This window comes from Triturus cristatus, chromosome 3_1 (genome assembly GCF_964204655.1).
Source record: "Triturus cristatus chromosome 3_1, aTriCri1.1, whole genome shotgun sequence".
NCBI classification, from domain to species: Eukaryota; Metazoa; Chordata; class Amphibia; order Caudata; family Salamandridae; genus Triturus; species Triturus cristatus.
This window is the reverse complement of record NC_140583.1, coordinates 332,288,929-332,303,543: the sequence shown is the minus strand read 5'-3', so window position 1 is coordinate 332,303,543 and position 14,615 is coordinate 332,288,929. Positions and strand designations below refer to the sequence as shown.

The 14,615-nt window shown below is 44.6% G+C and overlaps 1 protein-coding gene and 1 long non-coding RNA gene across 3 annotated transcripts in view; one reads left to right on the top strand and one right to left on the bottom strand.

Annotated features, from left to right (window-relative positions):
• Window positions 1-1,884, bottom strand: part of LOC146860207 (uncharacterized) — a 97,041-nt gene extending 95,157 nt beyond the window's left edge. Inside the window, exon 1 of the long non-coding RNA XR_014978801.1 lies at window positions 1,750-1,884. This is a non-coding gene — a long non-coding RNA (uncharacterized LOC146860207). The remainder of the gene's footprint in view (window positions 1-1,749) is intronic.
• The window catches only part of KTI12 (KTI12 chromatin associated homolog), a 427,307-nt gene continuing 414,565 nt past the window's right edge, over window positions 1,874-14,615 (top strand). The window contains exon 1 of one of the 2 annotated variants that reach the window (XM_085644050.1): window positions 1,874-2,138. In XM_085644050.1, coding sequence (XP_085500176.1) covers window positions 1,988-2,138 — 151 coding nt within the window. In that variant the 5' untranslated portion in view covers window positions 1,874-1,987. Of the gene's footprint in view, window positions 2,152-14,615 lie in introns of both variants that reach the window. The other variant, XM_085644051.1, reaches the window with a different exon arrangement.

Below are 14,615 nucleotides of genomic sequence, written 5' to 3'. Positions count from 1 at the left end.
TCTGAAAACAAAGCCTTCTAACCATTCTATTGACTCTATCCCTAGCGACATTGCAATTGGCTTCTACATCTACACTCTCCCCTACTGGACTAGCCTTGTTAACCTCTTCCGAACCCAAGACTCCCTTCCTGTTGCCCTCAAAACAGGTTAGATTACCCCACTTCTAAAGAACCCCTCGGCTAATGTGAAGGACCTTAACAACTTTCACCCTAGCACCAACCGCCCTTTCATTGATAAAATCACTGAAAGTTGTGTAGCAAGGCAACTCTCCCAACATATTAAGGACAACAACCTTCTTGATGAAATTCAATCCAGCTTCAATAAAGGCTGCAGCACTGAAAGAGCCCTGCTACAAGTTATTGATGATTCCCTACAGGTACTCGACTCAGGCAATTCCTGTCTCCTGATCCTCCTGGACCTATCTGCTGCATTTGACACTGTTAACCGTAAAACTCTTCTGAACATATTAAAACAAAGAATGGGCTTTGAAGGCACAGTGCAGAAATGGTTTGAATCATAGCTCTCGGGTAGATTTCAGACGCTTAAAATAGCAAACTGTCTCTCTACATCAAATGCTGTGGATCAATGCATCCCTCAAAGTTCGATCCCCACGCCAACCCTCTTCAACCTTTACATGGAACCGCTGGGAAACCTTCTATAAAGGTCAGGGATCTACTATCACCTCTATGTTGCTGGCACTCAACTCTACCTGAAAGTGTCCTTCGCACACAACATTTTAATCCTCAACACCACCCTCAACTCAATCCAAGATTGGATGACACCTCGTCAGCTAATTCTGAAACCCTCAAAAACTGAATTCCTTCTTGTCTCTACCTCAAACTCTTCTACTCCTGTTCAATCATGGCTAGATAATCAGAACATTATTAACAACAAACCCACTATTGTTGACAGCGCCAAATCACTTAGGTGTCATCCAAGACAAAAGACTTAACTTACATTCCCAAATCAACCCCATGGCCAAGAATACATGCTACCAACTGTGTCTTCTCTGGGGGATTCGCTGTTTCATTCCCAAGCAAGACCTGAAAACTCTAGTTCAATCTTTAGTTCTTTCCAGACTGGACTTCTACAATTCTCTCCTTGCTTGCCTCCCCAAATTGCACCTATCCCCTCTAAAATCCATCCTCCATTCAGTAGCACGTTTTTTCTATGGGACCAAACGAAATGGTCGTATTTCACTCACACTAATTTCTCTTTGCTGGCTTCCCATTGAAGCTAGATCAACTGACAAGACTGCCTATATCACCCATAAAGCCTTCCACGCCTCCACCCCTCGCTACCTGGCCAACAAACTCAAAATATCAGGCAGCTCTAGACCTTCACGCAATGCTGAAAATGTTTTGCTCAAACCTATAATTTTCAAAAGGGAAAGACTCGTGGTGCAATCCTTCTCAGGCAATGCGACCAGAATCCCCCTATTCACTCCACCTCTTCATATTTTGTAAACTTGAATATATCTTTAAATAGTTAACATGTAACTTTCACGAGTACCTAGGAGTTGCAACTTGCACCGACTTCCAAGCTACTCTCATAGGTCATTTACTTCGCTCTATTGTAAAATGCATAAATAAATACATAAATACATATTCATCGGAATCCAAAACTATGATAAGAATAGATGAAAACCGCTGACATCGTTCAGAACAACCAGGGAGGGCCCTTAAAGACTTCGTATAGAAAAGTTTCCGTCTGCAAGTTTCGAGAGAGGCGAAATATTTTTAGTTTTACCCTATTCGTTACAGCTGCTGTCTGGATAACCTAGATAGGTTTAACTTCCGAGCCCAGGGGAGCATGCGAAAAGCCTTTAGGAGCCTCGAGAGGTAGAGCCAGCACATCCCCTTGCAACGGCACCCATACTTGTTATGCTTCCGGGTGATAAAAATTGCTGCGCGTGCGCTCTGGTGAGACGCTGAGGACACCATGCGGGTAAAGTCCGCGCTATATAAAAACGCATTAAATAAATAAAATGCCGCTGGTGGTGCTGTGCGGATTCCCCTGCAGTGGAAAAAGCCGGCGTGTGAGGGAGTTGCAGGAACGGCTTTCTGAAGCAGGGTCACGGAAAGTACAGGTGGTGGGTGACGAATCCTTAGGAGTGGACAGAAACGCCGTTTATGCAGGTAACGGGGCTTGGTACGTGATACTGTAATTGAACACACGCTCTGTAATTCTGCGGTGCAGTGGCTTCGGCGCTGTCCCACCCGCAGCGACTGTGACACCGCCCATTCTCGGGTTGATTTGCGAGCGACTATTGGCGCTTTTAACTTTGCTTAAGTACAGGCTGCCCACAGGCTCAAACTTCTGCTGCTTTCTATGAGTATGCCCTGACAGTAAGGATGTGGTACTTGGATGGTCAAGTGCCGCGCAATAGTACCGGTCTAATCGACCCAATTAATCGCACTGCCGATTAACACTACCCTTAAGGCGTGCTTAGAGTTGAGTCATTATTTGGGGGGGGGGGGGGGGAACTGAGCCATTAACCAACTAATGCACGCCGTTGCGGGAACGAGATGAGACTTAAGTGCACACCATAAACAAAATAAGTTAGTTTTAACTGTATTACTGAATTTAACTGCCTGCTGATAAGGAAGAAGGTTCATTAACGCATCCCTTGGTGCCACAGGTAGAGGGTTCAGCTGCCTTCCTGTGGCATATACACAGGGAAGAAACTAAAAATTGTTTATAAAGAAAGTGAGAATAGCCACCATGGCATATGCCCTATGCCCAAGGGAGGGAACACAACCCTTTCTCCGTCCTCCTCACTACAGTCGGCTGTAAACTGTCCGGCTACTTCATGGGGTGCCCCTCCCATTGTCCTAGGCAGTGATGACCTAAAAAAGTGGTCCAACTCCCATCGCATCCCAATAAAAAAAAAAAAAAAAGAATATTCAACTGGGCATCAAAGGGAAAATATGCAGGGCTGACTTTGCTGCAGGCTTTAGAACTGTACAAAACGTTGCCCTTGCATCGTTTTTGGCGGACATGCTTGGGGGCATATTCTCAAGACAGGCGATAAAATTATCGCCGCTTTAGCGGCAGAAAACTGCCGCTAAAACGGCGATAATGGGCTTGATAATATGCTCTATGGAATTCCAATTGAAACCCATGTTAGATATGCAGGACATCTAACCTGAGCTTCAATTGGAATTCCATAGAGCATATTATCAAGCCCATTATCGCCGTTTTAGCGGCAGTTTTCTTACGCTAAAGCGGCGATAATTTTATCGCCTGTCTTGAAAATATGCCCCTTAGTGCGTTTAGGCTTTGTTCCATGTTTCTTTCTCCTGGCTTTCCTGCACTTAAACAGTGCTGCTCCCAAATTTGGTTACGGTACTTGGATTATGTATTGGCGGCAGCAGCAGCCCAGCTCGCCCATGTCAAGGGCTGGCCCAGATTGAGGGGCACCCATTGTTTCACATTTATGTTCCCCCACCACTTTTAACCCTTTTAAAAGGCAAGCAGGTCACTCTTTTGGCCTTTTATGAGCTATGAAAGAGTAACCTATCGTTACTTAGGAGCAGTGCTTTAAACAAGTGTAGGTCATTATTCTTTAGAGTACCTGTTTGCTTCTTAGAAATGCAGTTATTCTCATTAAATGTATTACAGCATTGCTTGAGAAGTGCAGGTACTCTCCCGTTTAAATTGGAGAAGTGCAGGTACTTACGGGCATATTATCAAGAAACAGCGTTAGCGATAATGGGCTTGATAATATGCCGCAGAGAATTCCCATAGAAGCCCATGTTCTGGTGTCAACATGGGCTTCTATTGGAATTCTCTGCCGCATATTATCAAGCCCATTATCGCCTCTTTAGCGGCAGTTTTCTGACGCTAAAGCGGCAATAATTTTAATGCCGTGCTTGATAATATGCCCCTTAGTATCGGAGAGTACTTGCCCATTTAAAGAACTCCTTAGGAGTAAGGAGTTGCAGCATAGGAGGGTTTGTGCTCCAATATGGCTTCAGGAACCGTTCATCTGTTGAGATCCAAATGCTAGCTACTTGCAGATAAATAGCCGTAGACATGTTAGTGAATACCATGTTGGGTACATGTTCTGACAGAATGCACTTGGTGATTATTTGTTAAATTGAACTTGGTTCATAGTGTGACATACTGTTAGATTAATGGACATAAACACAGGGAAAGTATGGTTTACCCAGGGTTAAACAGTTTATTAAAGTAGTAGACCCAAGACTGCAGCACACTACTACTTGCTGCAAAGACCATCATATTGCATTGTGTAGAATATACCATGAGACTACTCTTCTCGGACGGGTACTAATTAGTTTACTTTTTTTGTTTTTAACCACACCCTTAGGAGTAATTTTTACATTGATGCTAATTACTCGCCAATAATTTAAAAAGTGATGATCCAGGAGCACATAATTAGACCAAATGTTAGGCTGGGATTGAAAACTGTGTCCTAATGTTATGTTTCCCACTAATCAAATAGACCACAGCTGGGGTGGCAGTGATTCTGATGGCAAGGCCAAGGGACAGGCCTACTCAGAAATTTCACTATGTTGTGATCTATGTCCCAGCTTTAGAATAGTGTTTATTTCCAGTATATTCAATTAGTAAAACTGACGTTAAATGTCAAGTATCCTAGTTCCATGGCTAAAACATACCCACTGCTCGGATTATGTGGCACTAAGTGGGTCCTGGGCAGAGTTCATGATAATTTCTGATATTTCCATTGGTGCTTCAAAGCTTAAGACTATTTTGTCCCATTTTCAAAATTTGTCTTGTAAACCAGTCTCTTCCACTTTACAGAGAGCTGGCACGCAGGTCAGGTAATGTCTTTTCCATTTATTGTCACCCGGTTACAAACATTCCAGGATCAGATTTAAACAGCAGTGTTCATTAACTGTAGCTTCTGGTTTCCAAAGACGCATTTCAGCTGTTTAAACAGCCTTTTTCCATTTGATCAGGCACCATTTTCTAGCCCAATATATGCTTGCTTCATTAGTAAAATCTGAAGCTATACTTCATGCGTGACAAGTTCTTGATTTTTAAAAGCCCTATAATTGTTGTAGTCTCTTTTCCCCTATATATATATATATATATATATATATATATATATATATATATATATTACCTACTGGCGGTCGCCAGTAGGTAGTTATAGTTAGGACCCCTTTTCCATAGGAAATCCGCAACATTCTATTTTGAATAACTTTGGCGCCGGTCGATGAATCCTCGCGAATTTCTCAAAATAGGTGGGGCGCTACGCTCCGCTCCTACCCTGAAAGTCTCGGGGGGGATTCGTCAAGCGGGGGCTGAGATAAAAGGGGGGTCCCAAAACGCGTTTTTCCCATGCATTTTTCCATAGGACCTTTAGACAGAGCTACAGCCCGAACGGCTGAACAGAATTACTAGAAATTTGGCAGAGAGGTAGTCCCTATGTCAAGGAAGTGCCTTTTGTAGGTTTGGTGTAAATCTGTTCAGTAGATTCTGAGAAAATAGCCTTTAAATCAATATATATATCTGAGCCCGCTTACGGTACGCTTACCGTACGCTTACCGTACGCGTACGGTGGCGTGCGCGATTCTGATTGGCTCTTAGATCTTAGTAAACATTCGAATCGGCCGAAACCAGGAAGCGGCGTCCGCCATTTTGTCTCTCGCACTGAGTGTTATTTATCAAACATGATGCCCAAAAACATGTTACGGGGCTGTTTTGACAACTCCCTCCCACATAGTCATGTTGAGGGAGTCCCCAAACATCCCCCAAGAGCAAAAACGGTTTTATTTTTTTTTCGGCAATTTCGCCGAGTACGCTTACCGTAAGCGTACGGTAAAAAATAGAAATAAAAAAAACACTATCCATACTTACCCCACCCCCTGTGCTTTTGGTGGCCGCAGGCCAGCAAATGTACAGGGCTTATTACATAAGTAAAAAAACTGTATTTTGGCAACATGAAATTATAAAATCGAAATAAAAAAAACACTATCCACATTGACCCCACCCCCTGTGCTTTTGGTGGCCGAAGGCCACCAAATGTACAGGGCTTATTAAAGTTGATAAAAACCGTGCACGGAACGCACTGCATTAAGTGGGCGCGCACGCCTCGAATGGCGTAAAGTAACTTAGCATTTTAAAAACCGTACAAATTCACTGAAAAAACCATAGGTTTCACACACGTTATAGTTAGGAATTAGCATTTAAAAAACCTTGCAAATTCACTGAAAAAACCATAGGTTTCACACATGTTATAGTTAGCGGAAATTTTACTGATAAAAAACCAATGAAATTGCCCCGTTATAGTTAATGCTGGCAACTATAACTCACGCGACCGCAATCTTCTGCTGATGACATATGTGTCTTTATAAAAAAAAATATTTGTAATATATGTATAGCTAAAAATGTATGGAAGAAGACATGGGCAAATAAGTGTCTAAATACAGTATTAGCATCAGCAGAGGATTGCGGTCGCGTGAGTTATAGTTGCCAGCACTAACTATAACGGGGCAATTTCATTGGTTTTTTATCAGTAAAATTTCCGCTAACTATAACATGTGTGAAACCTATGGTTTTTTCAGTGAATTTGCAAGGTTTTTTAAATGCTAATTCCTAACTATAACGTGTGTGAAACCTATGGTTTTTTCAGTGAATATATATATATATATATCCAGCCACTCCGGTAACTTCAGTTTTAGCGTTTGTGAGGATAACGTATTTTGACTCCAAGGAATCTTGGTCAAATGACCACAGTTGGCATTTCATCAACATAAATACTTTGTCAATACGATGCATCAGTCTTAATAAAAATAAACAAAAGACTTTCCATGCAAGTTTATCGTGCACCACTGTGCATCTTCAGTAGGTACATCGTATTTTATGGAACTAAATCCCTTATCAATACCCTTGTGGTCTCTTATGGATCATCCTTCGAGGTTTGAGGAAACCTCGTTTCTGACTTCTTACATATTATCCTGAGTGGCTGTGTGTGTTTGACCCCTCCCCTACTCGGGTAAGGGTCCCCTGATCAAACAGTTGGAAAAACGGGAGGGGACGATGGAGCATGACATGTGGTGCTATTAATTTGAGAGTACCTGTTAGAAATCTGTCTATAATGTGGTACTGGGGGATCAGGCTACAGTAGCTTAACTTGATTGCTCTCCAGGTACCTTCCCTAGTGGTAAAGATAACTTAGCTCAATATGGTGTCAGCCATAATAACAAGGTTAAAGTAACCATTAAAAAAATTCTTAACTTGGCTAGAGACCCAAATGAAGAGGTTCCACAGTTGTGTCACTCCTTCGTGCCAATTAACTCACTGTCTGATATCAGCCGATCCACATTGGTATATGTCCCCAGGGTTTCTGAAAAAAGAAGATAAAGAGGTAGTAGGTATCCTAATTTTGTTGACAAAACATCAGAGGAACATGCTATTATTGTTTGCATGCTAGGCGAGGAGGAGAACATGGGTACCATTATGTTCACAGGTCATGTTGGACACATTTCATGCTAAATATTGGGACAGTACAACCCAATTAATTCTAAAGACCAAAGCAATTGAAGAAACAAAAAGAATTAGACAAAGAAAAACGCAACAAGAGCTAAGTGTATATACTAAGTAAACATCTCTATGAACAAACAAACCTTATTTAGGGGAAAAAAAACTGGTCACCACCTGTGAGGTGGGGTGGGCAGCGTCATGGGATTCCCTACAGATGTGAGTGCAATTTCTCATTGTTATTCATTCCATGTGGTACCATAGAACCAGCTTGTAGAATGAATCTTGATTCAAGTCTATGTAAGGCAGTTAATCTATTTCCTCCTCTTGGTTGTTTGGGTACTGTGTTGATGCCAAAATATTGGCTTTTGTCCAGCCATTCTGGTGTTTCTCTTTGAAATGTTTGGCTGTGCTTTTATCTCAAATCGCTGTTTATCGCCCTCCAATGTTTGAGGATTCTCTTCTGTACAGGGAAAGTGGTAGATCCAATATACCACATCCCGCATGGACATGTGATAACATAGACAACAAAGTCTGTCTTGCAGGTTATGAATTTGAGTATCTGCCAGAGTTTATTAATCCTCCCTATGGCGACTTCTTGGGTGTAATTGCTGTGATGACACGCCTTACAGTCCCCACAGCATTTGAAACCCTTCACCTGTTCGAGACAGTTAGATTTTTTGGGTTTGAGATAACTACATACCAGCATATCTTTTAGAGAAAGATTGCGTTGCTATGTGATGTTTGGTGTTGTGCCCACTTTGTCCTTCAAGATATTATCTTGTGGCAAAATACCCCTATCTGTTTTTAAGGATTCCGTTTAGCTTTCTAGCCTGATTGGTATATTTTGTAAATTGATTCAATCACTTCTTGAGGTTTTGGCTTTCGGGGGACGGAAGATGGCCTATGCCCTAGAAATACTGTCTGCCCTCTGGCTGGCTGTTTTCAATGCTTTCCGTGGGTAGTTCCATGCCAGGAACCTCTCCTTCATTAGTGTCTTGGTTTCATGGTAACTAGTCTCACAGCTGCAGGTCATTTTCACTCTGAGGAATTTGCTGAATGGTATACTCTAGCGAAAATTGGGGGATGGCAGCTAGCTGTATGTAGAATTGAGTCCTACATTGGATTTTTTTAATAGTTTGGTGTGAAGAACCCCATCCACAATTTTTAATCTAGTGTCTAGGAAATCAATGGTTTGTTCGCTATATTGTAAAGTGAATGTAAGGTTAACATAATTACAATTCAACATAATGAAACAACGTTCAGATCAATCTCATTACCGGCCCATTAACATTTTTTACAATGGCATATGTGAAGATGCCATAGTTGTATTCACTCGCTTTTCTTGTTCACCATTTGTAGCGCCGATTGGTTCTATCCATACACTTCTGCAGTCATACAACTGTGTCATTGGTACCCACGTAGGTGAGTTTGCCTGCATTATGCAGGGGAGATCATTTAGCATGCGTTTTTGAGTTGACTCTTAACATCCTGGTGGCGTTTAAATCCTCACATAAGTTCATGACTTATTAGTCTTGTACACAGGGTGTCTTTATTGTTCACTTTTTGACTCGGCATTTCATTTTTCATTCTGCGTGTTTTTAACCCCTTCGCTGCCAGGCCTTTTCCCCTCCTGTGCCACGCCCTTTTTTGGCTATTTGAGGTAGTGCCCGCTGACGCCCCTGTAACTTTTTGAACACATAAGGTATCCACGCCAAATTTGCGTCCTTTTCTTCCAACATCATGGGGATTCTGAAGGTACTCAGGGTTTGTGGATTCCCCTGGAGGGGTCACAGAAATGAGCCAAAATACAGCAAAATGTAGTTTTTTTTTTGTTGGGAAAATGGGGAAAAACGGGCTACAAATGAAAGCTTCTGAGTTTTTCCCTGCAAGTGTTATCAAAAAAGGGTTTGTGGGGCTGAAATCACCATTATCCCAGCTTTTAGGGGATACTAGACTTTTGTCAGAAACCCAAAATCTTTTACACAGTTTTGGCATTTTTCTGGGACATAGCCTATTTTTGCTATTTTTTGTGCTTTCGACCTCCTTCCAGTTAATGGTAGAAATGGGTATAAAAGCAATAATGGATCCTGGAAAGCTATACATTTTAGAGAAGTAGACACAATTCTGAGTTCAGCAAGGGGTCATTTGTGTAGATCCATAAAGGTTTTTTTTTTATAGAAACTAACAGTTAAATATAGGATAAATTGAAAATTTGTTGAATAAAAAAGACTTTTGTGTCAACGTTTTCACCTGTAACTTCTTCTAATTATGACAGCTCTTTGAAAGCAATATACTGTTACATCCGCTGGACATTACTGGTTGTGGGGATATATAGGACTTGTAGGTTCACCAAGAACCCGACGAACCCAGATCCAAAAACTGAGAAGCAACTTGCAATGGTTTTTTATTATGTACCGGGTATATAGTAATTATTCTGTAAAAATGTGTACAGGGAAAAATCAGTATGAAAGACACCTATGTATTTCTGAAATGGGAACAAAATATAGAGTTTAGAAACGGTAGATATTTGCACATTTTCGAAATTGGGAATACTCATACTAGCATGAGAATTATCAGTCATTTTTTTGAATGACTTCTTTTTTCCACAATGTCTTTCATTTGGAAGGCAGAAATGCATCGAAAGTCAATAGGTAATAACAGTTCCTTTACAAATCTGAATTACCCTAAGACTCCCGATAAAAATGGTACCTCACTTGTAGGGGTAGGCATAGTGCCCACGACAGGAAATGGCTCAAAACCCAACGTGAACACACCACATTTTCACAATGCAAAATTACCCTTTTTTAGCAAAGTGCCTAGCTGTAGTTTTTTAACCCTAGCTCTGCCGGCACTTAGGGAAACCTAGCAAACCTATACATTTTTGAAAACTAGACACCCAGGGGAATCTAAGATGGGGTGACTTGACTGCCTCCCACCAGGTTCTGTTACCCAGAATCCCTTGCAAACCTAAAAAATTGCCCAAAAAACACTTTTTCCCTACATTTCTCTGGTGGAAAGTTCTGGAATCTGCGTGGATCCACAAATTTACACCCACCCCGCGTTCCCTAAAGTCTTCCGAGGAAAATGGTACCTCACTTGTGTGGGCTAGCCTAGTGCCCGCGACAGGAAACTGCGCAAAACGTAACGTGGCCACACCTCAATTTTGTAGCGAAAAATGACCCTTTTTTGGCAAAGTGCCTAGCTGTAGTTTTTGAACCATAGCTCTGCCGGCACCTAGGGAAACCTAGCAAGCCTATACATTTCTGAAAACTAGACACCCTGGGGATTCCAGGGAGGTATGGCTTGCATGGATCCCCCAACGTGTCCTTACCCAGAATGCCCTGCAAACCTCAAATTTAGCTGAAAAAATCACCTTTTTCACACATTTTTGTGTGGGAAAGTTTTGGCATCACCGGGCTGACACAAATTTCCCACCACCCAGCGTTCCCCCCGCGTCTCCCGATAAAAACAGTGCCTCACTCGTGTGGGAGGCCCAAGTACCCGCGACAGGCAAGGGCCCAAAACGTAGTGAGGTGACATAAAAATTGCCTATCTCAAAACAACCTGATTTTGCAAGGGGGGTCACTTGGGTTATTGGCCCGGTGCTCGGCGGCCACCTAGGGAAACCTACCAAACCCACACATTTCTGAAAACTAGACACCCAGGGGATTCCAGGGAGGTATGGCTTGCATGGATCCCCCAACGTGTCCTTACCCAGAATGCCCTGCAAACCTCAAATTTAGCTGAAAAAATCACCTTTTTCACACATTTTTGTGTGGGAAAGTTTTGGCATCACCGGGCTGACACAAATTTCCTACAACCCAGCATTCCCCCGGGTCTCCCGATAAAAATGGTGCCTCACTCGTGTGGGAGGCCCAAGTACCCGCGACAGGCAAGGGCCCACAACGTAGTGAGGCCACATGAAAATTGCCTATCTCAAAACAATCTGGTTTTGCAAGGGGGGGTCATTTGGGTTTTTGGCCCACGCAAGCCATACCTCCCTGGAATACCCCAGGTGTCTAGTTTTCAGAAATGTGTGTGTTTGGTAGATTTCCCTAGGTGGCCGACGAGCACCTGGCCAAAAACCCAAGTGACCCCCCTTGCAAAACCAGGTCGTTTTGAGATAGGCAATTTTCATGTCGCCTCACTACGTTGTGGGCCCTTGCCTGTCACGGGTACTTGGGCCTCCCATACGAGTGAGGCACCGTTTTTATCGGGAGACCTGGGGGAACGCTGGGTGGTAGGAAATTTGTGTCAGCTCAGTGATGCCACAACTTTCCCACACACAAATGTGTGAAAAGTGATTTTTTTGCAGCTAAATTTGAGGTTTGCAGGGCATTCTGGGTAAGGAAACTTTGGGGGATCCACGCAAGCCATACCTCCCTGGAATCCCCCGGGTGTCTAGTTTTCAGAAATGTGTGGGTTTGGTAGGTTTCCCTTGATAGACGCCAAGCCCGGTGTCAAAACTCATGGGACCCCCTTTGCAAAACCAGGTTGTTTTGTGATAGGTAATTTTGATGTCTCCTCAATTGGTTTTGGGCCCTTCCCTGACGCGGGCACTAGGCCTACCCACGCAAGTGAGGTAACATTTTTCTCGGAAGACTTTGGGGAACGCGGGGTGGGTGGAATTTTGTGGACCCACGCAGATTCCAGATCTTTCCACCACAGAAATGTGAGGAAAATTTGTTATTTTGGACACATGTTTAGGTTTGCAATGGATTCTGGGTAACAGAACCTGGTGAGAGCCAGTCAAGTCACCCCATCCTGGATTTCCCTCGGTGTCTAGTTTTTAAAAATGTACAGGTTTGCTAGGTTTGCCTACGTGACAACTGCGCTAGGGCCCAAAATCCACAGGTATGCACATTGCTAAAAAAAAAGCCGGAGCCCAGTGGGCTTTCTGCTGCCCTGGGGGGGGAATCGGGGAAGGGGGTTTCATCCCGATATGCCCCTAAAGGGGCAGAAAGACTGTGGCTATTTTTTGTGGGGGTGGGGGCATTGGTATGACCATTTTGGGCAGCCCCCACCCCCACGCATAAAAAAAGCCTGCGTACTCTCTGGCGCCTAGTGGGCTTTCTGCCCCCCCAGGGGTTGATCAGGGGCCGCTGCCGCCAACTACCCTCCCAGGGGTGCGGAAAGACTGGAGTTTCTCTGGGGGTGGGGTGGGGGTATTGTCATGCCCATTTTGGGGAGCCCCTCCCCCTACACTAATAAAACAAAAAAATCCATGGTTTCTAGTGGGCTTTCTGCGCCCCCCCAGGGGAGGCCAGATTGGGGGCTACAGCTCCCATCTGCCTCCTGGGGGGGCAGAAAGACTGTTATTTTTGTGGGGGGGAGGGGGTGGGGGCATTGGAGTGCCCGTTTCGGGCAGCCCATACCCTAAAAATAATTGTGCAAAAAAAATACCTGGTGGATAGTGGGCTTTCTGCCCCTCTGGGGGGGGGGGGCAGATTGGGGGCTACTGCCCCATCTGCCCCCCAGGGGGGGGGGCAGAAAGGCTGTAATGGTGGCGGGGGTGGGGGCATTGGCATGCCCGTTTCGGGCAGCCTCCACCCTAAATAAAATCCATCACCCTAAAGAAAATTGCGTGAAAAAAATCCCTGGCGTCAAGTGGGCTTTCCACCCCCCCCCCCCCCGAAGGGGCATATTAGGGGCCAATGCCCCATCTGCCCCCCAGGGGGGGTAGAAAGGCTGTAATAATGGTGGGTGGGGGGGGCATTGGCGTGCCCGTTTCGGGCAGCCCCCACCCTAAAAAAAAAAATCTAAAAATAAATCCCTGGTGTTTAATGGGCCTTCTGCCCCACCGAAGGGGCAGATTAGGGGCCAGTGCCCCATCTGTCCCACGTGGGAGCAGAAAGACTGTAATAATTGGGGGGGGGGCTTGGGTCTGCCCGTTTTGGCCAGCCCCGCCCCTATTTTTTTTTTTTTTAATTCCCTGGTGTCTAGTGGGCTTTTTGCCCCCCCCTGGGGGGCAGATTGGGGGCCAATGCCCCATCTGCCCCCCAGGGGGGACAGAAAGGCTGTAATGGTGGCGGGTGGGTGGGGGCATTGGCGTGCCCGTTTCGGGCAGCCCCCACCCTAAAAAAAAAAAACTAAAAACGAATCCCTGGTATTTAGTGGGCTTTCTGCCCCCCAAAGGGGCAGATTAGGGGCCAATGCCCCATCTGCTTCCGGTGGGGGCAGAAAGACTGTAGTAATTGGGGGGGGGGCATGGGCCTGCCCGTTTTGGGCAGCCCCCACCCCTATTTTTTTTATTTTTTTTTTATTCTCTGGTGTCTAGTGGGCTTTTTACCCCCCCGGGGGGGGGCAGATTGGGGGGTAATGCCCCATCTGCTCCCCAGGGGGGGCAAAAAGACTAAATGGTGTCAACATCAGTTGGGGGGAGCAAAGGCCCTTCCCCCATGGGGCCGCTCCCCCCTCCCTGGTGTCTAGTGGGTGGATCCCTGCTTGGGGATCGCCCTCCTGTGGCGATCCCCAAGCAGGGATCCACTGGGGAGGGGTACTATTTGGAAAGGGGAGATTCTCCCCTTTCCAACGATACCTCTCCCGTCTTTCTACGTGCTCAGGGGGCTGAGATAGCCCCCTGAGCTAATGACGTTGGTGCGACGTGCGCGCCGATCGTCATTATAGTGAAAGGGAGGGGGGCCTCGGGAGCTGGGGAAGCTCTTCCCCAGCTCCCGAGGCTATTTTTAATTAAAGGGAATCCAGCTCGTCATGGGCACACAACGGGTTAAGCATTTGTGGCGTCATACCTGAAACACATTGCTTGCAAATGGTTTCACTGTTCTTCCGTTTAAGGAACCTTGTGATTTGGCCTGACACTTTTTTTGCATTTAAAAGTCTACTTAAGTTACATTATTCATTTGTATGTATATTAGGAACATATGGATTGTACATATATTTTTGCAGTGTTCCCCTGATGAAGGTGTTCGCACCGAAATGCATTGGGAAGTACTTGACGTTGGTGTAATCAATCAAGACTTGAAAAGTTGTATAAGAAAATAAAGAAGAAGACAGTGTGTTGCACTGTTACTATTTTGCTTTATGGATTTGCTTTCATGATCAAAACTGTTTTTTGTATCTCTTTCAAGGAACTTTGGGTTTTACCCTAGGAAATCGTTTGTATCACATGTACGAGTCTA